At 41.8% G+C, this 24,071-nt stretch overlaps 1 protein-coding gene and 1 long non-coding RNA gene across 3 annotated transcripts in view; one reads left to right on the plus strand and one right to left on the minus strand.

Moving 5' to 3' along the window:
- Positions 1-298: 298 nt before the first annotated feature.
- The window catches only part of LOC143820607 (uncharacterized), a 112,975-nt gene continuing 89,202 nt past the window's right edge, over positions 299-24,071 (plus strand). The window contains exons 1-2 of the long non-coding RNA XR_013225418.1: positions 299-421; positions 2,574-2,801. This is a non-coding gene — a long non-coding RNA (uncharacterized LOC143820607). The remainder of the gene's footprint in view (positions 422-2,573; positions 2,802-24,071) is intronic.
- AGR3 (anterior gradient 3, protein disulphide isomerase family member) lies at positions 10,055-23,014 on the minus strand. Of its 2 annotated transcripts, none has more exons than XM_077303629.1 (8): positions 22,889-23,014; positions 20,444-20,582; positions 17,812-17,875; positions 16,315-16,367; positions 14,598-14,674; positions 13,930-13,993; positions 12,341-12,420; positions 10,055-10,369 (listed from the first exon to the last, which is right to left on the minus strand). In XM_077303629.1, exons 2-8 carry the CDS (start codon positions 20,544-20,546, stop codon positions 10,367-10,369), a joined length of 444 nt encoding a protein of 147 aa, XP_077159744.1. In that variant the 5' UTR covers positions 20,547-20,582; positions 22,889-23,014; the 3' UTR covers positions 10,055-10,366. The 2 variants fall into 2 exon arrangements, with proteins under 2 accessions (XP_077159744.1, XP_077159743.1); XM_077303628.1 differs by having other exon boundaries at positions 12,337-12,420; positions 22,889-23,012.

Here is a 24,071-nt window from a genome sequence, read left to right on the forward strand (position 1 = left end):
TATTTTTTTCTGTCTGGCAATTTCTGTCATAGTCTTATCAGACTATGTGAAAAGTCATTCTCTAACAACAGGATTCATGTAAGGAAACATTTGTTTCCTTGCTACACTGCCTTGCCTCATCACAGTATCTTTGTGTAGAGTTTGTCATTCAGTTCTGACAAGCAAAATGTCCATTAATGTATACCAGACAGTTCCTTATTCTAACAGGATAACTTTGTGCCAGTTTGAATTTTAAATATGGCACAGGAGCACTGGCAGTTGAACTGTTTGCAGCCTCCTGTGGAGCAGCCAATCAGAAGGTGCTGGAAAAGTTATCGTCTCTGCACTGCTACAAGCTGGTCCCCTCACTCACCCTCTGGATTATGTGGAGGCAGCTAGTCTGCATTTGAGCAGCTGAGCAGAGAGGGCTGCTAACCTCCAGGTGAGACCTGGAGAGCTCTTGGAATTACAACTGAACGCCAGATGACAGAGGTCTGTCCTCCTGGAGAAAACGGCTGTTTTGGAAGGTGGACTATATGACATTATATCCAGCTGAGTCCTCTACCCTTCTCAGTCCCCGGCCTCCTCACACTCTATCACAAAATCTCCAGGAATTTCCCAACCTGGCAAGCCTACAAGCAGAATTTGGGGAGGGCTCCTTCAAACAGCTAATTGTGCCAATTGGAAGCAGCCCAAGCCACCAATTGGCAGGGTCTTTTTCCAAGCTAGCCCATCATTGGTACAAACAGCCTGTTGGGCTGGGGAGGGATATCCTTGGGGTGGAGGATTGACCCTTAACACCTCTCAGCACTGTTTTGCCTGCAGGTGAGGCTAAATAAAGTCAGTGGTAGTGACCGCTGTGTTTGCCCAAAATGTTGGTAGTCATGTAGGTTGCTTCTTAGTAGAAATTTGCACTAATTCAGGAATGTTTAATTGGTACACAGCACTGATGGCTAAACGTGTTAACTTTCAAGCTGGGATCTTATGGTCTTATATGGGGGGGGGGGATACAGAATAGTTTGTTTTTATCCCAGGCTCCCTCAAAGGAACTCAGATAAGGTTGTCAGTTCCAGCCTGGGAAATTCTAGGATATTTTTGGTCAGAGCTTCAAGAAGGTAGAATCTTGGGATGGAGCTGAGCCATGATTTGAAGCCAGAGAATCTTCCCTCCAATGCTGCTGTTTTTTCCAGGGAAACTGGAGAATTCCAACCCCTCCCCCCCTCCCTCTCCCTCTCCCTCTCCCCCTCCCTCTCCCCCCCCCCTCCAGCCTGACAATCCTAAAGTCAAGGAAGTGTACATCATTCTTTCTTCCCCATTTTATCCTCACAGCAGCTCTGTGGGGGAAGTTCTGCTGAGCACATGTGACTGTCCCAATTTCACCCAGTAACAAAGTAGAGATTTGAACCCAGGTTTCTTAGATCCTGGTCTGAAGCTCTAAACACTGCACTACCAGGCCATTGATGCTACTCATGAAATATCAGGAAGGGTAGAGAATGGGATTTGTCAGTAACAACCTAGAAGAATTCAGGCAAAGAAATGAGGATAAGATAGAGTGTGAAATGTAATAGCATATTCACACTACTAAGTAGCAGATCTTTTTATGAAAGGAGGTTCCTGGTAGTATTACTGTCCAATTTTTATCATTACATCTTGATCTCTGGCTTTCTTCCCCCCCCCCTTCACAAGACAGCATAATTATTAACCTCAAAGAAAATCTCTTGAGAACTACCTACTAGTTGCCTGTGCAGTGGAGTGTTCATGAGCAAGGCTCTAGCACAAATTTCCAGGAACTTCATTTAAGTCAGTTCCTGCTTATTGCTTACCTACAGAGCTGATTGGCTAAAATCTCTTTCTTTCCATAACTTAGCCTGGTGCTTCAGCTAGGCTGAAATGACTGCATTATCTCTGCAATCTCTGTGTTCAGTATTGTAAGCTGAACAAGGGGAGTCGGATAACACAGTTGCTGAGAACGTTGGCTCACTTGGTAACACATTTCATTAAGTGATAACAGGCCAGTTCAGAATGCCTGGATCTGAGAGCTGAATGCATTTGCCAAGACAGCTTTGAAGGGAGGTGATTAGTCTAACATGTAAAAGCTGGGAATGTCAATATATTGCTGTTTTATCTGCCCAGAAACTGCTTTCTTAATATGCAGTGACCTGGAGTACCTCCAGATCACTACTTCTCTTACTGGTTTCCCGGTCGTGTTAATTAATTAATACACAATGAAGTGGGCCTATCTAGTAGGTCCACACGTCTAAGGTGAGTTTTTAAATGGCTACCTGTCGGACACATCTTAAAGTGCATGGCCAAGTCACAACTGACTCATAGCAATTTCAAGAAGTTCTGCCTCCCGAGCTGTTCCAGGCAAGAGATGAGCAGAGGTAGGCTGTCATTGCCTTCCTCTGCATAGCAGCCCCAGTCTTCCTTTCAAGTAGTGACCCAGCTTAGCTTCCAAGCTCCGATGAGATCAGGCTGGTCTTGGCTATTCAAGTTGCTACATGCCTTAATAAACCTTATTATATGTATTATAGATTGATGTTATTAATGTCACTGAGAATTTTGTTCTCATCCCATTGTGACCTTTTCCACAGCCAGAATTTGCACACCTGCAAATTTCTTCTTCACTATTGAGATGATTCAGGTGTTCCACTTCCCTGCTGCTCATGCTCAGAGTATCAACTTCTTCTGTAAAGATGTTGAATAGCACACTATATTGCAAGTTTGCTGAAGCTAAGCGAACCTGAATCTCATCCATGCCTGGCTGGAAGACTTCCAATGAACCCAGTGTATAGTGTCTTCAATTTCATTATGGAAGCAAGGTGAGATATAATGAGCAATCCTCTTTTTAGTAGTATATAAATCTTTTAAGATAAAGAAGCCTTTTGTTCACTATTTGCCAAACATCAGTAGTTCTCCCTGCTTCTTTATCATAAAAATATTCGGGGCTGCAGTGGGGAGAAATTTTCAGTGCACAAGAGAACTGCTGTGCTGTGATTGGTGGCTTGCCATGATTGACAAGTGGAGGGAGAAGTTCAGCTTGTTTTCCCTTGCAGTCTCGACAGGAGGCAAAAAGCTGTGATGAGGCAGAGGAAAAAAATAGGAGGAGTCTCCCCATGAGGAGGGCTGCAAATGCAAGATTTGCCACCCTGCGTTTGCAAGCAGGAAGCCACTCACATTTTACCTCTCAGTGTGGAAATGGTCCATGTTTTGTGCTACCTGACACCAGTCTAATTCTTCATAAAATTGTGAAATATAGGATTGATTATGGAAGATCAGTCCTTTAGTTTTGTTGTTTACATATTTGGACATGCATTTTACCAACCTTATTTTGGAGAGAAGGAAGTGGGCTACTGAGAAAGAAATTCAGGTTTTCTCTACATCCATGAACTTCTGTTTTCAGATATTAAAATTGTCTGGACTTAGGTCTACTGTTGAGTTGAAACTTCTTAGCACACTCACAATAAGGTCTCTTAACCCCAAACCCTGGAAACAAACTAGAGGCTTTATCAAAACCTTAACTACTTCCAAGCTTCAGTCTGAGGACCATTATATGTCTCTTAGCATTTTTCCAAGGACTTCTGTAGGATGTAATTATCACCAGCTTACCACATCCAGTTTGCGAATTCTTCCTTCCCCAATGACATTGTTAACGTCTTTTGTAGTTTCATGGTTCAGTAGACCGTGTTGTGAGACCAATTATATTCTCTCCCCTCCCTTTCTGGTGAGTCATTCTTCAGATGAACACGTATCCCAGAGATTCCTTGCCTTTAACTGATGTAATTAGTCCGAAGCACAGAGAGAAGTGAAATCGTACCCAATAGGTGCTCCTATAGAATACTATCCTGAAACAAATTAAAGATATGTGCCTGCTGTTGATATCAAAGGGAAGTTGTGTGGAAGGTGACAGAGAAAGGATACATATATAAGTAGGCCCAGTTGAATGTTAAAACTGCCAAACCATTTATATTAGACTCTCTCATTGTACGTTTGCAGAAGAGGATACTTACTTGAAAAGACTGTGACAACTGGTGATAGAACGCACCTGTATTTTTACACTAAACTGGGCAAAGAATTATATCCCATTGAAACTTCATGGAAAATAGTAGGAGTTGAAAGTTGGAAGCGTCCAAGGAACAAACTTCCCAACAATCTTTTTGGTGGATTGCCTGTATTGAAAGATTGTTGGGAAGTTAGTTCTTTAAGGTACTTAATGGAAAGTAATCCCATAAAACAAATAGGCTTTCTTTCTTGGTAAATGCAGATGTGGCTGCAAAGACTGATTCTATACTGTTGCTCCCTTCAGATAAAGGAAGGCTATGTGTCTTGATCTGACTGGTCACTCAGTTAAGACACATCAGCATTTGGAATTTCCCTCTTGCAAAAGGTGTAGCACTTAGAACAATCCAAAGTAAATCAGATTCAGAGTTCATTCATCCGCTTCATGTTATTCCTATTGCTTAACTGCTGAGGTGTTCCAAAGTCTTTGGTCACCATGGCAAATGACTGGCTTTTGTTATAGCTCGCAGCAAATATTTGTACAATGGGAAATGTTCAGCCGGGCCCCATGTATGCACCTGCCAGCTGCTTAGGGGAGCCACCGCCCTCCAAGTAGGAGACGGATATGGGGCAAGGACTTGTTCCGTCAGTTTTCTTGTTTCTAGACCTCTGTCCTTCTCTGGGAGCTGGAGTGTTTGCTTCCTGTTCAGATTGTAGCCGATAAGTACAAGAAAGAATGTGGTGTATATGCATTGACTTGAGAATGGTGTAAGAGCCTTTCTTCATTTCTTCCAAATTATTAGCAATTTTGGAAAAAAAGCTTTACAGACTGAGAATGTGCTCGTTTGTAGGTATCAGATTCATCAATTGAATGTATCAGGCACACAAAGTAAGGAATGAAAGACTGTAGTTCTCTGGGCAATGAATGCCAGTGCAATCAGTATGTTCCTGTGTCGTTTTGTGAGAATTAACTTTGAAACGCTTCATTCATTATGAAGATTTGAGGAATCAGAAAAGTGAAATTGGAATAGCTCAGAGAGAGAGTCAATATTACTGAATTCATCGGGGCAGAAGGGCAAGCTGGTGTGTGCATTGTAATTAGAGTGTCACACTAGAATCTGGGAGACCCAGATTAAAATCCCCACACTGTCATAAAGCTCACTGCATGGTCTTGGACCAGCCACTGTCTTTCTCCGCCTAAGCTACCTACACTCTGAGGGCATTTCCACACCTGTTAAATGTAGTGAAATGCTTATCTAATGTAGTCGTTACATTCCGGCTACTCCATTTGATGTCACCAACATCCAGCGTCTGGGCAGTAACCAGCTCTCTACATCCTCCATTTTATAGCACAAATTGATGAAATGCATAAAGTGGATTCACCAACCTATTTAGTGCGAGCTACTGGAGAGCAACCAGAAGAGGGAAGGTATGGAGGCTCAAATGTGCTAGAGGCGCCTGCCTTGTCCCACCCTTATACCCACCTCCCTCTCCCTTGTTCCCAGGATGGGAATTTCTTTTTAAAAATGACTAACTTCCTGGAGTAACGAATAGGTGGACAAGCATGCACACAATACCAGAAATAAAATAAAATTTCCCAGTTTTCTCTAAATTTTTCTCTCCCCCTCCCCCAAATCAGGAACGAGATTAATTTTTTAAAGTATCAAAAGACTCGTGATCCCATAAGGGGTGGCATTCAAAAAGCACTAGGCATCTGTGGTTCTATGCATAGGCGTTTCAATGGAGAAGTATAATTTTTTAAATAAAATTAGTGGGCATTGTGGGGCCTTTAAAACATGGAGAAAGGGGATTGGTTGCTTGGATTGATTGGCAGGTGGAAGTGCAATGAGTATAAAGTGCATTGCTCTCTTCCACCATTTCCAGCAGCAGAAGTGGAGGGTAAGATGTGTGAAAAGAAGGCAGACTTCAGAAAGGTGAGGAGGGGCTGGGAGGCATAATATGATTTAGCACTACACCATTCAGCTGGTGTAACGCTATTTTTACTGATGTGTGGAAATTGCCTGAGCTTCTTGGAGGAAGAGGTGGGATAAAAATGTATCAGATAAGAGAAGCAAATACGTACCTTTTAATTATCTTGATAATATGTCATTTATTGACTGGCATGTTAATTACTGCTACAATTTCACCTCCTGCAAATTTAAGTCTGGTGAAGAAAAGGGAATGACTTAGGGATGAGAATATAATTTTAGAAGAAGAAGAAGAGTTGGTTCTTATATACCACTTTTTCTCTACCAGAAGGAGTCTCAAAGCGGCTTACAGTCGCCTTTATTATTATTATTATTATTATTATTATTATTATTATTATTATTATTATTAGATTTATAGCCCGCCACTCCCTTGCGGCTCGTGGCGGGTAACAATATCGCAATTCCCCATTAAAACCCCATAAAACAATAATAACATTGCCAATATTGCCGGCATGGCAAGAATGGCAGCTCAACTCCCCCCCCCTCCCTCCCACTACTAGCGGGTGGAGAGGAGGTCCTGATGATGTTTTGCTTCAGGTCCAGAACCCGAGTCCCTGGGGGAGGCATAGATCTATTATCAGCCCCGGCCTCAACCATAAACCTGGCGGAAGAGCTCCGTCTTGCAGGCCCTGCGGAATGTTGAAAGATCCCGCAGGGCCCGCAGCCTTCCCTTTCCTCTCCCCACAACAGATACCCTGTGAGGTGGGTGAGGCTGAGAGAGCCCTCATATTACTGCTTGGAAAAGTTTATTTGAAAATACCAGGAACTTGCTAGACTAAATATGCTAAATCTCTGGTAGCTTCATATATAGTGTTGACTCATGTACGCTACAGATCTTGCATATTCCAACATCCTCCATCCTCCATCAATCTGTCCCCAGCTTCTTTGTGGTTGATTCACATACAACCCCATTCTACAGGACTTTGCTTTACCGCTGCAGCACCCTCAGCATCTCCTGGCAGTGCTTTGTGCTCTAGGCACTGTTGCTAATCACTATGCTGCTCCCTTGAGCTGAACATCATGACTGCTGGGCTAAATGCTTGCAAAGGAATCCTGCTGGAAGAGACCACTCTTCCTGCTTGAACCTCATTGGTCTAAAGCTTCACATGATTCAGATGCACCAATGAGTTATTGCCCTGGGACAACATCCTACCAATTGTCTTGCTTCTAGTGTGACTGCACTATTGAAAGACCCCTTTAACCATCATCCTATGAAGTCTAGGATTTGGAAATACCATAATTAAGAGTGTTTTACAGTACAATCACATTTGGATCTAGCTCCGGTCTAAGCCTGTTGATTTCAGTGGGCTTAGATCAGAGTGACTCTGCAGAGGATTGGCTAATGCTGCTGAACACAGATGAACAAAGGATAGGGGTGATATTAAAGGGGCCCCAGGTGTTACGACCACTGTATCTAATGGCTCCTTTGACAGAAGAATCTGGAACATCATTCCACACAGCATAGTAGGGGGGCTATTATGTGTGTGTGAAGTGCTGTCAAGTTAGAACTGATTTATGGCAACTTGAAGGAGGGACTTTCAAGGCAAGTGTGGTGGTTTGCCATGGCCTTCCTCTGCAGAGTCTTCCTTGGTTATCTCCCTTCCAGGTACTGTTTACCTTCTGAGGTCTGATTTGATTGGTCTGTGCTATTGGTCTGTACTATTATACCTCCTGTTGCAGTTACAGGCTCTGAAATTTGAGCAAGAGGAACCTGTGTTGGAACAAGAACGCATGGAGAGTATTTGAAAACAAAAGAAAAATATTGTAATCCTCTAGTGTTGTTTTCATTTATTCTAGTCCTTGTGGTAAGCTCTTTTGCTCATGGAAGAGGGAGGAAGACAATCTTTGCAGCCCCTCTATCATCTTTCTGGGAGTTTCCCATGGGAGAGCAATTAATTGTGGGGGGGATTTCAGGGAGCATAAATAGATATATCAGGTGAGGGTAAATAGGAAGGTGGTCTTTTGTACAAAACAGCTCTGTTCACACTGCAAAAGACTGAAGTTGCTATTTCTGCAGAAGAATGCTCTATAGCAGGGGTAGTCAACCTGTGGTCCTCCAGCAAATGCTGGCAGGGGCACATGGGAATTGTAGTCCATGGACATCTGGAGGACCACAGGTTGACTACCGCTGCTCTATAGTACATGAGTGGGAAGTTATTTCTCTGTGGTAGATATCACAGTTTACCTCACTATCTCTTCAAGACAGCATATATGGTTCTTCCCATTCCCACTTTGAGAATTACTGCAAGGAAGCTTTACAATCTACTTGAGAGAGGAGAGGAGGTTAGAAAAGGGGATTGTGATGGTAAAATGAGGCCACTGGGTCGTTAATGGAGTAGCTGAGGAGGTGAACTAAATAAATACTGAATTAAGGGATGGACTGAGGAGGGGAAGTGGTTTAACAAGCAGAACCAGTGTGTTTTATTGTTAGGGATGCAGATTACTACCTCTTTCAATGGGGTCATACTGATTTCCGCCCGGGATATCCTTGGTATTAGTACAGTGCCTCTGTGTGGTGCTGATAGGGGACTGCAGATCCTCTAGTATGCTGAGGCAGTATTATGCCATGTTGTCTTTACTACTTTACTGTGGGAAGCTGTACCACTCTTCCCTTTCATTCTGTAGCTCAATCCCCATCCACACTGGAAGTTTGAAAAGAATAATTACCACTGAAAATAAGGAGACTTCATTGGTGGGTTCCTGAAAACTCTTGAACCTCCTGAATTCTGAATACAGCTTCAGTAAAATGCTTCACACAGCAATAATTGGACAGCAGTTATTAATAACAGCACTTCTCTGTGACTGTGCCAAGGTCAGGTCATGACATGCTAAGACCTCATAGCATTGCCCCCCACCACAAATTGGTTATTTAGTAATTTTAAAGGGGTAATTTTGAGGCCCTAAAAGGTAGCTTGGTCAGCTGATACATAAGACAAGGTTAGGGTTGTGTGGGTTGTACCATGACAGTTAGTTGAGTGAAGTTTATGTTTGCCAACTGACCTGGACAAAAATGTTGTATCCCTTTAATAGAAGCATCATGTTTGGAATTGGGTAGCAGAAACTTTTCACGGCAAAGAAGTAACATCCTATTAGGCCACTATTAAAAGGACAGGACATTAAAAAAAAATCTAGGCAGCTAACAACCCCATGATGAGGTCTGGAAACTTCCTGTGATGGGGGCTTTTCAGTCAGATGGTGGCTTGTGTAATTCATTCATGCCTCCAAATTTTCACATGCTGTTGTTGTAGACATCAGAATCTACTAACCTTCCCAAGTATGCTACATGCAAATATGGCAAATCACATAATTTGGTAAAATCATAGTGGGTTTCTACAGTATGCTGTGAGCATGTTGAAATATAAATGGTACAAAGCCTGTGAACTTCAGTATGTACAAGAATATCAGAAGGATCCCTAGAAAAAGAAATGTCATACACACAATCCTCAGTATACACACGAAGCTGCCTTGGTCCATCAAAGTCAGAATGGCCGTAAATAAATAAATACATTTACACAGACTGGCAAAGGGCTCTCTGAGGTCTCTGGCCTCTTTTTAGCTGGAAATGCTGAGGCCTGAACCTGGGACCATTTCCATGACTTGCTGATGCTCTACCACTGCACCATGCCCTCCCTCTCTGAGCATTAGCCAACCATGAAGAGTGTAGAGTCCCCACTGGTTCACTAAGAACCTCTGTTAATCCAGCATGAAGCATACTTTGTTTGTATGATTCGGGCTGCCATGAAACAGAGCATTTCCCCTTCTACATAAGAGTTGTGTCACCATGCTCAATGGTAGAGCATCTGCTTGGTATGCAGGCAGTAACTTCTTTGCTTAGGCACCCCTGTATAGCCATCTGTTACAGGATCTTAGCTCACTACATCAGATTCTGAGGACATGTTCTAGAGTGCACACTCAGTTCACAGAACATATTTTGGACTTTGCTCTAAATCAGCATGAACTAGAATACATTACACGCTCCTGTAGCTGGATACAGCAGAAAAAGATAGTTAGCGATTGATGAACTGTCTTTCAGGGATGGTTATCAGTCATTTTGGCTTTTCTAGTTAATAAAAAGAACAGTTATCCTCTTGTTCCATTTATTTAATTTTATTGTATTTTACCTTATATTAACAAATGCAACAGAATTCTGGATGTAAAAAGAAAGAATTTCTATATCGAAGAATATAGCACTTCAAAATTGCTTTAGACCATCTTTTTCTTGACTCTTCCCTTGAACAATGGACAATGTTTCTCATTTGAGAAAAAACTACATATATACCCCCCCCCCCAAAAAAATTGTGGATTTCATTGTAGTGTTTCAACTTGGAGAGATGATGATCGCTCAGCTACCGCTTACAGTTCAGTCTGAATGAGACGCAACGCTTTCTTCATGTTTTCTATTACTGAAAAAAGACAGTAAAGTGAATGTTGATTATGTAGTATTTGGATGGTTGGAAGACCATGGGAAAGGAATAAAAGGTGTAATATAAATGCCTTTTATAGATCTCAATACAAAGAAAAAGAACTGAATGGCATCATTGAGAAGTCAGCCACGATCACAAAGTCTGAGGAATAATAGGTATTATGGCTGCTATTGGATATTTTAGATTATTTGATTCAAATAAATGGTACTCATTTCTTCACAAATGAAGCGTGCTTCTTTCTTTCATGAGGCTACCAATCACATGATGAACTGAAGACACTTTGTATCTTCTACTTATGCAACCTTGCATTGAGTGAACCTCTTAGAAACAGATAGCTCTTCATGTAATTGCTTCTTTCTTGCTAAAAGCTGCCACATTTCATAGTTGAAGAAAATAATAACCTGGGTTTATTTGAATCAGAAAGTTTTAAACATTCTGCAAGCAGTAGTAATATATGCTATTCCTCAGGCTTTGTGATTTATGGCTCACTTTTCAGTAATATCATTCAGTTCTTATGTAACGTTTTCATTAATTTTTTCATAAGAATAGTCACTGCATTTGCTTGTATTTAATGCTATATAATTCTTCTCTGTAACAGTGTGTTTTCCAAAATAGACTGTTCATACATTTCTCATTGTTAGTGGTTGTTCTCATTGTCTTTTCCCTGTACAAGACTCACAAATCTTGCAAAACTGACTGAAGTGGTTGTTGCCATGTATGGTTTGGCTTAGAGTTGGTGCAGAGGAAGTACAAGCAGTTATAGAATTATAGAGCTGGAAGGGGCCATAAAGGCCATCTTGTCCAAGCCCCTGTTCAATGCAAGATCAGCCTAGAGCATTGCTAACAAATTTCATCCAGCTGCAGCTTGAAGACTGCCAGAGAAGAGGAGCTCACTACCTCCCTAAGTAGCCAAGTCCACTGCTGAACTACACTTACTGTAATTTTTTTGTCCTAGTTTTTTGATGCCTTTCTCCCTGTAATTTAAACCCATTATTGCAAGTCCTGTTCTCTGCTGACAACAGGAACAGCTTCCTGCCCTCCTCTGTGACAGCCTTTCACATACTAAAAGACATCAATCATGTCCCCTCTCAACCTCCTCTTCTCCAGGCTGAACATTCCCAAGTCCCTCAGCCTTTCCCTTCAGGGCTTCAGGCCCCTGATCACCCTCACTGCTCTTTTTCTGCTCTGCTCTGTCACTCTGCTCTGTCCACATCCCTTTTGAAGTGAGGCCTCCTGCACCCAAATACAGTTCTCATCATTTCAGAGTTGTCACAGCTTCGCATGAAATAGTTCAGGAGGACATTTTTGATGGCTGAATGTTGCTTTGCTTGTTTTATGTTTATTGATGGATTAGTGCCAGTTTTATGGTCTCCATTTTTGTTCTCATGTGTTTATTGCCATCTGCCTTTAGTCCTGTGGAGAATAAAGAGCTGGGCTTGATTCAGTCAAGTATAGGCACAGGTCGCATACATCAAGGAAAGGAGTCTCATGCAGCTCAGTAGAGCTGGTTTTTGAGTCCTTCTTTCCACTGTAAGTGAGAAACAGTCACAGAAAAATGGAAATCTGTGGGCCTCCTATGTCCTCCTCTAACACTGCCAGGCTAGTTGCTCATAGACCAGAGCATGACTACCTTGCATGGGACATAGAGGAAGCAATATCTGGGGAAGCAAGCATGCACAAGATTCACATGGTGGCTTTTGGAGCCACCATGTATTACCACTGTGGATTGGCATTACTGTAAGTTGTGAGGGTGCAGGACCCTATTGTGCCCAACTGATTGAACCACATATACATAGATACATACATGTCTTGCATTGTTTCTATTTGGGATTTTGTGCTTGTCATTCCCACTGATTAACACACGGAAACATATCCCCTTCTTTTAACTCTAGGCTGTCAAGTAACAGGAGGGCTGTATTTCAACAGCAGCCCCTAGTTCAGCTTACACACTGGCAAGTCTTGAGGCTCATAAGTGTAGAGTCGGTTAGAATATCGTCCAGTGATGTCAGCTCGCACCGTGAGAGAGGGATCTGGAAAAGTCATCAAAGTGTCCATTATCTTCTAAGCAACAACCACTCATCTTTATAAAAGTCTATAAATTAGACAATAAGAATGTTGTGAAGGACTCTAATAAGTGACAGTAATTATAACATAGTTATTTTTAATAGTTTTAAAAGGAATGATATATTAAAATGTATTTTTTCCAAGGATGAAGGTATTTTCTCCTAATCCTTCAGGACACCCCACAACATTCCAGTCACAGTTCTTTATTTAAAGAAGTTGGCATCTCACTTGCACCCCTGAAGCACATGTAGCAGTTGCGAATCGCATGTGACCCTGGTATTATGCTCCTATGCAAGATCATTGCAGGTTGAGTGTCACAATTTGCTATTATCTACTCAGTATAGATTTAGAGCCTCTTGTAGTGCAGAGTGGTAATGCAGCAGACATGTTGTCTGAAGCTCTGCCCATGAGGCTGGGAGTTCGATCCCAGCAGCCGGCTCAAGGTTGACTCAGCCTTCCATCCTTTCGAGGTCAGTAAAATGAGTACCCAGCTTGCTGGGTACTCGGTAATGGTAAACGGTAATGACTGGGGAAGGCACTGGCAAGTAAACGGTAATGACTGGGGAAGGCACTGGCAAGGCCACCCTGTATTGAGTCTGCCATGAAAACGCTAGAGGGCGTCACCCCAAGGGTCAGACATGACTCGGTGCTTGCACAGGGGATACCTTTACCTTTACCTTTACTCAGTATTACCAACTTACAGGCAAAAATCAGGACAGGAGTCCAGATAAGATTATCATCCGTAAAATATGATCTCAGTTCAGGACTTACTTCTGTTAAAAATGTGTAACCTTTTTTTTTTTTTTTAAGCCCAATGGTTCCTTTGCTGAGGGAAAAGTCATGGTGAGAGGAGGGAAGCCACAAGTGAAGAATTTGATCTTTCCCTTCCTATCATTACATTACAACAAATGCCCCCTCCCCTCTGCTTCCATTGCATGGGTCTGCCACCCCCTCAGGGTCCACTGGGACAAATGATTTTGTGGAGGGCAGGACTTTTGAAATGGAAGACAAGCACATGTGGAAAGGTTTAAGTGTCCTATCCCTGTGGCTTCTCCATTCCACTACATCCGTCTCAAAGCAGCTGTTAAACTTTCGTTACACATGTATGAAAAAAGCATGCATTTCTACCCTTTGATTAGATACTTAAGCTGTTAGGGCAAATCACAAAGGCTAGCCATTTAAAGTGATGAGGACAAGAAATTTAAGGGAATTAACCAATAGCATAAGGTTTTTGTTTTCCCAATGATGTTGTTGTCTGATTGTAACAAAAGACTTGGATATAGATGAACCAGACTACTTCTAAGATGTCTGCTTGAGGCATTTGATGTGCTTATGGGACTATTTGTGACTTCTGGGATATTATCAAATGTATAGAAATAAACTACCATGCGAATTCTTTATTAAAGAAGGACCACTTTCTCTGTAACCGTTAGGTGTGTTGCATTGATGTGAAGCTTCTTTTTAGGGAGACATACCTACAAACATGATGCGAGGCACGTACTGCCCATCAGGTGACAAGTTCTTGTCAGCTGTTTCATGCTAGTGAGAAAAGTTGACATCATTTATTTTTACTTTTTATTTATTATTCAGTTTATTGCCCGCCTTACTCCAAAGCTCAAGGCAGGTTACAAGAAGTCATACCCCCAATATAACCCCCCCCCCTAAAATCAACATGCCAATAAAACATCAAGATAGTGAACATTCCCTTCTCCCGTCTACCAACAACCACCAGGGGGTCCGCTTGATGACCTGTTGGAGCCTGAGGGAGACCCAATGATCTTAAGAACCCGGCCTCAACCAGAAACCTGATGGAAGGACCTGTCTTACAGGTCCTGCAGAACACTGATAGCTCCGTCAGGACCCTTAGCTCTGCCAGGAGCTCATTCTGCCATGTTGGGGCCAGGGCCAAAAAAGCCCTGGCCCAGGTCAAGGCCAGGCATATTTCTCTGGGGCCAGGGACCTGTAACAGATTGGTACCTGCAGAGTGAAGAGCCCTGTGGGGGGCATAAGGACACAAGCAATCCCTCAGATAGGAAGGGCCCAAGCTGCAGATGGCCTTAAAGGCCTTAAAATCATATTAATCTATTACACCAACTGAAGATTGTGTGAAACCTGCAAACGTTTCATATATGTGTCTCTGTACCATGAGATTCAGCATGATGAAATCGTTCTGACACATTTCTTGTATTTCTTGGTTTTCTGCAAAAACTTTCTTCAGTGCTAGAAAAAGTGAAAGAAGATTATCATTGCATTGGTTGAATGGCACATTTGTAAACACAATGGCCAGTTTAACCATATGCTTCATTACTGCAACATATGGTGGGCTTATCATGCTCAGATCTGTTCCCCTCCCCCCACTCTGTAGAGACAGCTCAAAGAAATATAGGGAGTCAAATGTTTCTTCAATGGGCATAATAATGTCGATTGACTGAGTGTCTACTTGAGTAGGTAGGATGTGCATGAGTTGGTGTCATGGCTAAGAGGCTGAGCTAGGAATCAGGAAGTTGCCTGTTTAATTTTTCTTTGGCCATGAACTTAGTAGGTGACACACAGTTTCTCATCTTCAGCTTCCCCTCTCCGGTTTGCAGTATAGGACTTATAATGCTGACCTATATTACAGAGTTTTACAATAATAAGCCTGTAGTGCTCTTAGCACCCCAAAGCTCTACAGGAATGCTACTTAATGGCTTTGATTCTGAGATGCACGCATGCCTGAATGGGCAGAGTGTACAAACCACTACATCATAGTGCTACCAGTTCTGACAGTAGTGACTAAGACCCATTATGCACGGGGAGAATAACGCACATTCGGGGTGGAATGGAGGCGACTAAAATCACCGATAACGCACGGTGCCGGCTGCAACCGGCCGCAGCTTCGGTGCATGCCGCCAAAAAAGCTGCGTTAGCAAACCGTGGAAGAAAGTGCAGCTTCTGGGTGACCGGGGCGCAACCAGAGGCGGCGCCGGGGTCGCTGCGTGCATAATCGGTTACTCTGGGTTTTGCCGCCGTCGCGCCCCTCCCGTGCATAACCGGTGTGCTTCGCGTCTTCCCCCTCCGCGTTTTCCATGTGACCCGAAATCGCCGTTTCGGCGGCCGTGCATAATGGGCCTATGAGGCACTCACATGCAGTCCCTAATAGTGAAGCTGCCTTATTGGTTTATTTAAAACATTTTAAAGCTTCTTTTCACCTAGTCAAGCGGTGCACAAACAACATTATAGCCATCAAAAACAACAGTAAAATAATAAAATAATCCAATAAAAACCCATAAACCCTTCACCCACTCTAGGGGCAACCAAAGAGGGTGTCCTCATCCAGCCCCATTATGTCCTACAGACTACAACAGAGAATCTTTTCTCCATCATAAGGACACAAAGGGGCAAGATGGGCCAGCCCTGAATCCAAAGCAGCTGTTTCAGATGGGTTTTAAATGGTCTGAATCGGGTCTCAAAATGGTCTGGATTTCTTTGTGTGTGTGTGGGTGTGTGTGTGCACGTGTACTCATTAGTACTGAGTGGCTCCCTTGGGTTCTGTGATTGTATGAATCTATCCTCAGTGTGGAGGGAAAATACTTTGTACACATGGATTAAAGAAGACATTATCTTAATAATTCTGTACAAAGGGAAGAGTTTGTAATCACATTTGGTTCTGAGGCTGAGGGGGACAGCCCATCTTTAATGAAACTTTGTGGTGACTTGACTAACAAATCTTGAATCACTTGATCCAGATATCTCTGATATCTCTACTGTTATGATATTTTTAGAATTATGGACTGGAGTCTTGGTATGGCTAATAACGACAGCACATAGATCAATTGCAGTATGTCTTTGTAGCTATGTTAAATTAAACAGGCATGGCTTACCTTTGCAATACTGACAATCTTCCAAATGATGAATGACCATTAGTGGCTTATTGCTTTTTTCAAAAAGGGAAAAATGAATTGCATTAAGATTCAGTGTTCTACGAGGTGAAACAAGTACTGAGGGTGGTGACAGTGGAGTAAGCAATCAATATTCCACTGTATCTTGTATTTTACCTTTTATCTTTTGTAAGCTGCCTCAGGCTGACTTTGTCGGGAGAGGTGGGATATAAATTAAATAATAAATAAATAAAATTAAATAAAGTAACAGCAACCTGACACATTTTTGCTCAAAAGTAAGTCCTCCGTTTTCTCCAGCAAAACTGATCATTGCATTCTGGAGATGCATTCTGGAGATGAGCTGTAATTCCAGGAGACACACCAGGTCTCACCTAGAGGCTGACATTCTTAATCTATCTTGATTCCTAATCTATCTTCCAGATCATTGTTCTAAACTGGATAAAATGGAAAACAGACATCTCCATTGATTTATAGAACTGCAGCTGCTGAAATACAGTTTTTTAAAAAGTAACTAGGATAACATGTGAAACATTTGTTTTTGCTTTAGTACTGACAGGCCTGTTGGATGAAAAAGACTTTTCATTGTCTTTGAACGTTGTACATGATACCTGTCATAGTACAAGAGCACAGCCATAAAGTGACATGCATTTTGGCTACCGTCTTATCCAAATCTATGCCAGAATGTTTCACAATTACAATACTTTGTATTAAAGATGGAGATTTTTGTTTCTGTTATCAGCTACTTCTGCTTCAGCAACACTAGACTAATTCCCCCTTTTTTCCCAGTTATTATTTATTTGTTTGTTTGTTTGTTTATTTAAATGTATTATTGTACTTATAGACTACCCCTCTCGGCCCGGCCAGCTCCTGGCAGTTTACATAAAAACATAGACCTTAAATCATAAGACTCAATAAAACCCACAGTACATCCAAAATGGCAACTATCTAAGATTCCCCCCCAAACCCACCCTCAACCCTTCCACTAGCATTTGTTGTTACCATGGTAGATGTTCACACACAATGGTTAACCTAGGGGGGCACAGGCTACAAAGGCTGCAGAGGCTACAGAGGGAAGGACCTGATCTTACTACCCCGGCCTCAACCAAATGCCTGGTGGAAGACCTCCATCTTGCAGGCCCTGCAGAACCCAGAAAGCTCCGTCAGGGCCCTCAGCTTTTCTGGGAGCTTATTGAACCAGTTTGGGTCCAGGAAACAAACGGCCCTGGTCAAGTCCAGGTGAACCTCCCAGTGGCCCAGGACCACCAGCAGATTCATACTCGCAGAGTGAAGAACCCTGTGGGGGGCATAAGGATATAAGCAGTCCATCAGAGAGGCAGGGCCCAGGACATGTATAGCCTTAATGGTAAGGCCAGAACCTTGAAACTTATGCACTTTATTTTAATCTGGGAATAAGCCGTGTTGTATGTGCTGTATTGGAAGAATTTGGGAAAACTATTCTCTAAACAAATGACTATTTACCTTTTCTTTGCTTGATAAAGTCCTTCTTCATAAGTTTGTACCCAAATTATGTCATCTCCCCATCCTAAAATACAAATAGAATTGGATTGTTACCATTCTGCCTTCTCATATGTACTTTGTAACTGAATATTAAAAGGCTATTACACAACTCAGGTATTGAATTAAACCTACAGTGCAATCTGTCAAATTTTCATTCAGGTGAGTAGAAGCCTGTAAATGATCCATTAAGAACCACTTCTTATTTTATAGGATGGATCCAAACAACAGGCAATGTTCTTTGTTCCCTCAACTAATCGTTGGTATTCTCCTTGTGCAACCAAAACTTCTGCTTCTGTAATACAAGCTTAGATTCAACCCTATGTTTTGTGCATCTATTCATTAAAAAAACAGTATGCAGAACATGCATATTTTAAAAATGCTTCTTTCTACTCAATGAGGAACACCATCCGATCATAGGCAGCATGGGCAGAGGAAAAGTCAGATTCTTCCTGTGGAGTAGAAAGGCCCCTGAAGACCCATTATGCATGGCGGCAGCTACTCTGTGTTGCCTCTGTTTCGTTGTGGTGGGGCAAAAAGCTCCGCCGTCCCCCGTGTATGCATGGGGGCGGAGATCCACCAGCCGTCCCGGCGCAACAGCCCCACGCAGGCAGCATGGAGCCAGAAGTGCCAGGAGCACAGGTAAACGGTGGCAGCGGCTGGGAGGGGGATTTGGGGGCAGGGGGATCCCACTGCAGGATGGTGGGGAACAGAATGCTGCTCTTCCACCATGGCGGGGGCAGGGGGTCGTCCCTGTCAGCTCTGTGGAGCCAGCAGAGGCGAAAGGCATCCCTGCAGGGATGCAGTAGGTCGGGGGAGGAGCCAGGCTGAATCCGGCTCTTCTGGTTATGCATGGGGCTCTGGCGGCTTGGCCCTCACTTGTGCCCTCGCCTGTGCTCTCTTTCTGGGACTCCGGAAGAACCCGCATTTCATTAACGTGGGTCTTCCGAGGGCTTGGGCTGGGACATGCCTGTGCTGGCGGTGGAAGCGTGCATTATCGGGGATTTCCCCCCAAGGCCTGCCACCACCAGCGAGGGCATGCCGGCCCATGCATAATGGGTCATAGTCAAGCAGGTTGCCAGATATTATGCACACATATATATCTCAAGGGGAAGACAGCTGAAGCTATATCAGTGTTGATCTAGATGTGCTTTATTATCAGATTTTAAATTTGTAACCTTATGTTTTAAATTTGTATTTTGTAATTTTAAATTTGGAAATTCTTTTACTTTCTTTACTGTATTTTAGTAAATGCTTGTTTTAGAAAATGTTTGCATCTGGCCATAGTGCTGTATCAAATAAATGTACTAACTTACTTATATAATAGTGCAGAAGGCGCGCTATCCTATGGGTTCAGATGCTGTAATTCCCTAAGCCACAAACAGGCTTTATGTATTTGATTTATTTATTTCAGTTAGGTTATTTCTCTTTAATGGGGGCCTGAAGAAGCTTACATCTTTCTTCTTTCCTCATAACACTTCTGTGAGTAGATTTGGGGGCAGGAACATGTGGTGGTATCTGACATTACTGATGTTACTACATCATTTCTAGGAACAACCCGCAAGTGATGACAGGTAGCTGTAGGGATGACCATAGCTCTATGGTCTTGCTTGCCATAGCGGACCTTACCTGCGAGATTGTTTAGATTGGGTGTATGTGATTTGTCCAAGGTTACCTGGCAAGTTTCCATGGGAGAATGAGTCTTTGAACAAGCTCTCCCAGAGCCTAATCTGACATAATAGTCCACATTGGCTCTCTACAATGTCCATCTTTCAGATTGCCTTCCCAGTTCAGAAATCCAAACACTCTTTCTCCCATGGAAACTTGCAGCAACCATGGAAGATTAGTAGCAAAATGATGGAAGCTGTAGGAATACATTCTCTGGCTGTTTTCTGGGATTTTGGAGTAGCATTCCCACCATGTTGAAAATCAGACCCACTGGCTGGAAGGGTGGGAAGAGGAGAACCATTGGGTGGGGGTGGGGGCAATCATTTACTGTACAAAATCAGTCTGATCCTTCATAGGTTTACTGAGAAGTAAGTCCTACTGAATTCAGTGAGGTGGCCTTGCTTCCATGTAAATTTGTATAGGATCACAGTCTTATAGTCCAATCTTATGCCTGTTTACACAGGAGTAAATATTAACATGTTAGTTGGGGCTCACTACCTGGGAAGCATGTTTGCTACATAAACCAGCATTAAAAGTTAAAGACATAGTAGTTAAAAAAATGTTTCTAAAGCCAGTTGGAAGGAATATATACAGGTTCACTTTGTATTTTATAGCCTGTTTCAAATCATAGAAGCGTAGAGTTGGAAGGGGCCATACAGGCCATCTAGTCCAGCTCCTGCTGACTGCAGGGTCAGTCTAAAGCATCCATGATAAGTATCTGTCCAACCACTGCTTAAAGACCACCAGTGAGCAAATATCTGTTGTTGCCACTGATTATCTTTACCGTAAAATGTATAACTGAATTCACAAAAAGGCAGCATTGTATTATAGTTTATCGGTGCTGCTTTTCAGTCTTCTTGCCTCTGTTAACCAATTTTTAATGAAAGCTTTTATGTGGAGTTAATCGAGTAAAGGGAAAACATAAAACCTCTTGACAAGGTCTGTGGAACTCTTTTTTCTTTTTGGATTGCCATTGCAAAATTGGAGGACACAGCAATGAGCAGGAAAGATAACCCCAATGCCGAATGCATCTTCTTTCCTTTTTGCAGCCTTCCTCAGGGGAATTCCTGTTAATAAAAGATATTAAGAGATTTGTTTTTGTTACTAGAAACAAAGGATTTATTTCCTTTATAGTGGTCTCCTGAATGAAAACATAGTTTATTTTGAAGAATCAACAGAATCATTGTTAAGTGTTTTATGGTGAATTAATTTCTGCATTAAACCAACATTTATCAGGGTTTCTTTCTATCCTGAAGCTCTGAGTCTGAAAATGTTCCCTGAACTACCACTATCACTAACTGAAATATTACAAATATATACTGTTTATAATCTCTTTGTTGGATCAGGATCAGCACTGATTACCTGTGCTTTCAGTTAGCTACTGTAATCCAGAGAAATACGTTTGCTTGTTCTTTGCTTGTGACCAGCAGCTGCATTTCCAGAAGATGCCTCCAAAACCCTCATGCTATAATTTGGACTATTAAAAATAACTGTAAATTAGGCGTGAGACCTAATTTACAAGGGGAAAACAAAGGAATAATGACATGCACAGGAGCCATTGCTTTTCAAAATTGGTGGCTGCAATGACTTGGTGTGCAGCAGGTGTTTTTAAGATGTGCTCTTGAAACTGGCCATACAAGAATTCTTCAGGTATGACAAATGTTTAACCTTGAGGAAGTTGGGGCTCAAGTAAACATCCCAGGAGTTATATTTCTACATCACTTTTTTTAAAAGTAGCATTGGCCCCATAGAGAAAAGTTTCAGTCTCTAATGTTTATGAACTCATTTTCTAAGAGGGGAAAAATCAAAATTTACAAAGAGAAATTTTAATAGCAACAAAATAATAAACTAATAACAGCCATTGCTTGTGCCCTTGCTCACAGACATCAGATCCTCAGACCTTCTGAAGATATCTCTGATGTTAATTTATTTCTGCTCATCCTTAGCGTTATTGCAGATAACATGTGAAAAAGGACATCCAATGTCCAAAGAGCATGATATATATACAGTCCCTCTGAAAACAGCCCAAAGGAAAGTGAGTATTGTTATTCCATTTTTGCAGGTGGGTGGATGGGGGAAGCTGCAGCTTGCCTAAGGCTACCTCGATAATTGATGGCAGAGGAGAGGCTAGATCTGGTGATAGCACAACATATCTTCTTAGTCATAACACAAGACCAAATCTAACTAGAGGTGCAAGTACTAGGCAAGGCCAACAATAAGTTACAGAAAATACACTGAACCTTCTGGCAAAGAATCTCAATTTTGCCTTCCATTTCCCCAATCCATTTCCTGTTAAATAACAGAGAAATTATTGCAGATGTCAATCATATATATATGAGCACTGATCTTGTTTTCGAGAGCACAGCTGAGTATGACTTTGTCATTGCTCCATACACTTAAAATTTACAATTAACGGATGTTCTGTTTGACTGTTTTTATTCAAATATGTATTGGCTGTTTTTAAAACCTGTTATTACTCGCTGTCTAGGGAAAGGCAGGTTATAAAAATAAAATTGTTTTATTAAATGGGTCATAACTACCAGTTGTTTTTTTTCGTGTTGAATTCTTTCAAAATATATTTTCCTGAAGGATCTTAATAGGCCTCAGTTGTTACAAATGTTGTGTCATCTTTTTTTCCGTTCAAATTCTGCAGCTTGAAATGTTCTTAATTCTGTCTTGTGAATACCCGTTTGGGTCTATATATCTCATTTACCACATTTTAAAAAAGTCAAATAGCTGGTATTGTAACATCTCAGGAAGTTGCTGTTTACATTATTGGTGAGTTTTAATTGAGCGAGTGGCTCTATTTCTCCTCTTGTCAAGAAATCTCACAAAGGAGCCAGGAAAGTTTACTCCAAATCCTCTACATAGTGGATCATTACTGGTAATATAATCTTAAACCATTTTAAGCTACCTGATAAAGGATGTAAAAGTAATAATAACTTCTAGAGCACCTTTATAGATGAAGAACTGAACAAAATATTCCTGAGAAATAGTTTCAGCTACTAAAGAAGCTTCAAAAACCCTTTATGCACAAAAGTTTAAACATTTGTTAAAGAAATGAAGTCCCTGAACCATTAGCCCTAACTTTCACATTCACATATGCTGAACATGCTAGTAAAGCCGCAATGCTTTTTTCCCCCAAAGTCTGTCTACCTTTATAGAAGTTACAATGGCTTCCCGAAGAAACCTTTGGCCTGTTCTTAGGCGAATGTATATCAATTGTCAGCAGATATGGTATTATGTAATCTTTTTCGAATGTTCTGCTTACGTCTAAGAGATTGATAAACTGTATCTCATTTCCCCCCTCTGTATTATTTATTTTGGTTAATAGAATTTTCCAGAGAAAACATTCAATCTTGGATTTGCTCACCTTAGCTGTTCAGTTGTGCTGGTGAAAGTTCCTTGTCAGGGAAGTGAATATTTTAAAGTGGGTGTGATTTATACACACAAGAGCACCTGACTAACCCAGGCAGTTTATCTAGTACAGCAATAAAAGGGAAAGAAATACTTAGTCCTGTCCCATCCTGTCCCTCCCTCCCTCCCCCTTCGTGAAGATCGACTTCTGTGAGTACTAATTCTGGCATATTGAATGAATACTCAGATTTCTCTCTCATCTTTGCATGTATCAGGTATCATTATATTGGAACCAGAAAAAGTGGTGTTTTGTGTAAGTCGGTGACTTTTCCTCCCAAATGGTTCACGTCTGGCTCAGGTTCAGTGAAATAAGAAACCAGCAATGAAAGTTGGAACTGTAGGTACTATTGTTCCCAATGAATGGCTGAGTTCAGTGGGACTCTGAGATTAGGTATGAAACTAATAGGAAGATACAAGAGTTACTTTGTGCACAAGAATGTAATTAAGAAATGAAGGTTAAAAAAATGTTGAACCCCAAAGAGACAAAAGTTCTAAAATTTCAAAGAATAACCAAGCTAAAACATATCATTGGTTTGAATAATTATTTCCCCTGATATAGTTCTTCTCACTTAGAAGTTGGTTCTTATATACTGCTTTTCTCTCCCAGAAGGAGTCTCAAAGCGGCTTACAGTCGCCTTCCCTTTCCTCTCCCCACAACAGACACCCTGTGAGGCAGGTGAGGCTGAGAGAGCCCTGATATTACTACTCGGTGAGAACAACTTTATCAGTGCTGTGGCAAGCCCAAGGTCACCCAGTTGGTTGCATGTGGGGGAGTGGGGAATCAAACTTGTCTCACCAGATTAGAAGTCTGCACTCCTAATCACTACACCAAGCTGGCTCTTAGTTTCAGGGTTTTGCTGTGACTTTTGAATACACTCCTCCTTGTCTTTGTTCTTTTATGCATATTTAATTAATTTAATCAATAATGCACTGGAAGTTGAACATGCTATATGGAATCTAAAAAGAGTTGAGCATGCTATGGTGCCAAAATTCAGAACTGTCTTTGCAGGGAGATTTGCCTGTACCAATTCCTCTATTGTTGTCTTCCGCCACTGTTTGACAAAACCTCCAGTAATTATTATTAAATCTTCTCCCTGATTTTGGTGTTGTGTGTTTTCATGTTGATATGTTTTTATTAT

The sequence above is a fragment of the Paroedura picta genome, chromosome 11 (genome assembly GCF_049243985.1).
Source record: "Paroedura picta isolate Pp20150507F chromosome 11, Ppicta_v3.0, whole genome shotgun sequence".
NCBI lineage: Eukaryota > Metazoa > Chordata > Lepidosauria > Squamata > Gekkonidae > Paroedura > Paroedura picta.

Bases quoted from the DNA above. Each gene is read 5' to 3' on its own strand.
- AGR3 (XM_077303628.1), bottom strand. From the start codon at position 20,546: ATGCATTCGGCATTGGGGTTATCTTTCCTGCTCATTGCTGTGTCCTCC. The intron at 13,994-14,597 runs GTACAGAGACAC...TTTTCTCACTAG, and splicing joins TCATCATGCTGAATCTCATG to CATGAAACAGCTGACAAGAA. The intron at 10,370-12,336 runs GTAAGCTGAACT...GTCTTTTTTCAG, and splicing joins GCCTCAAGACTTGCCAGTGT to TAATAGAAAACATGAAGAAA.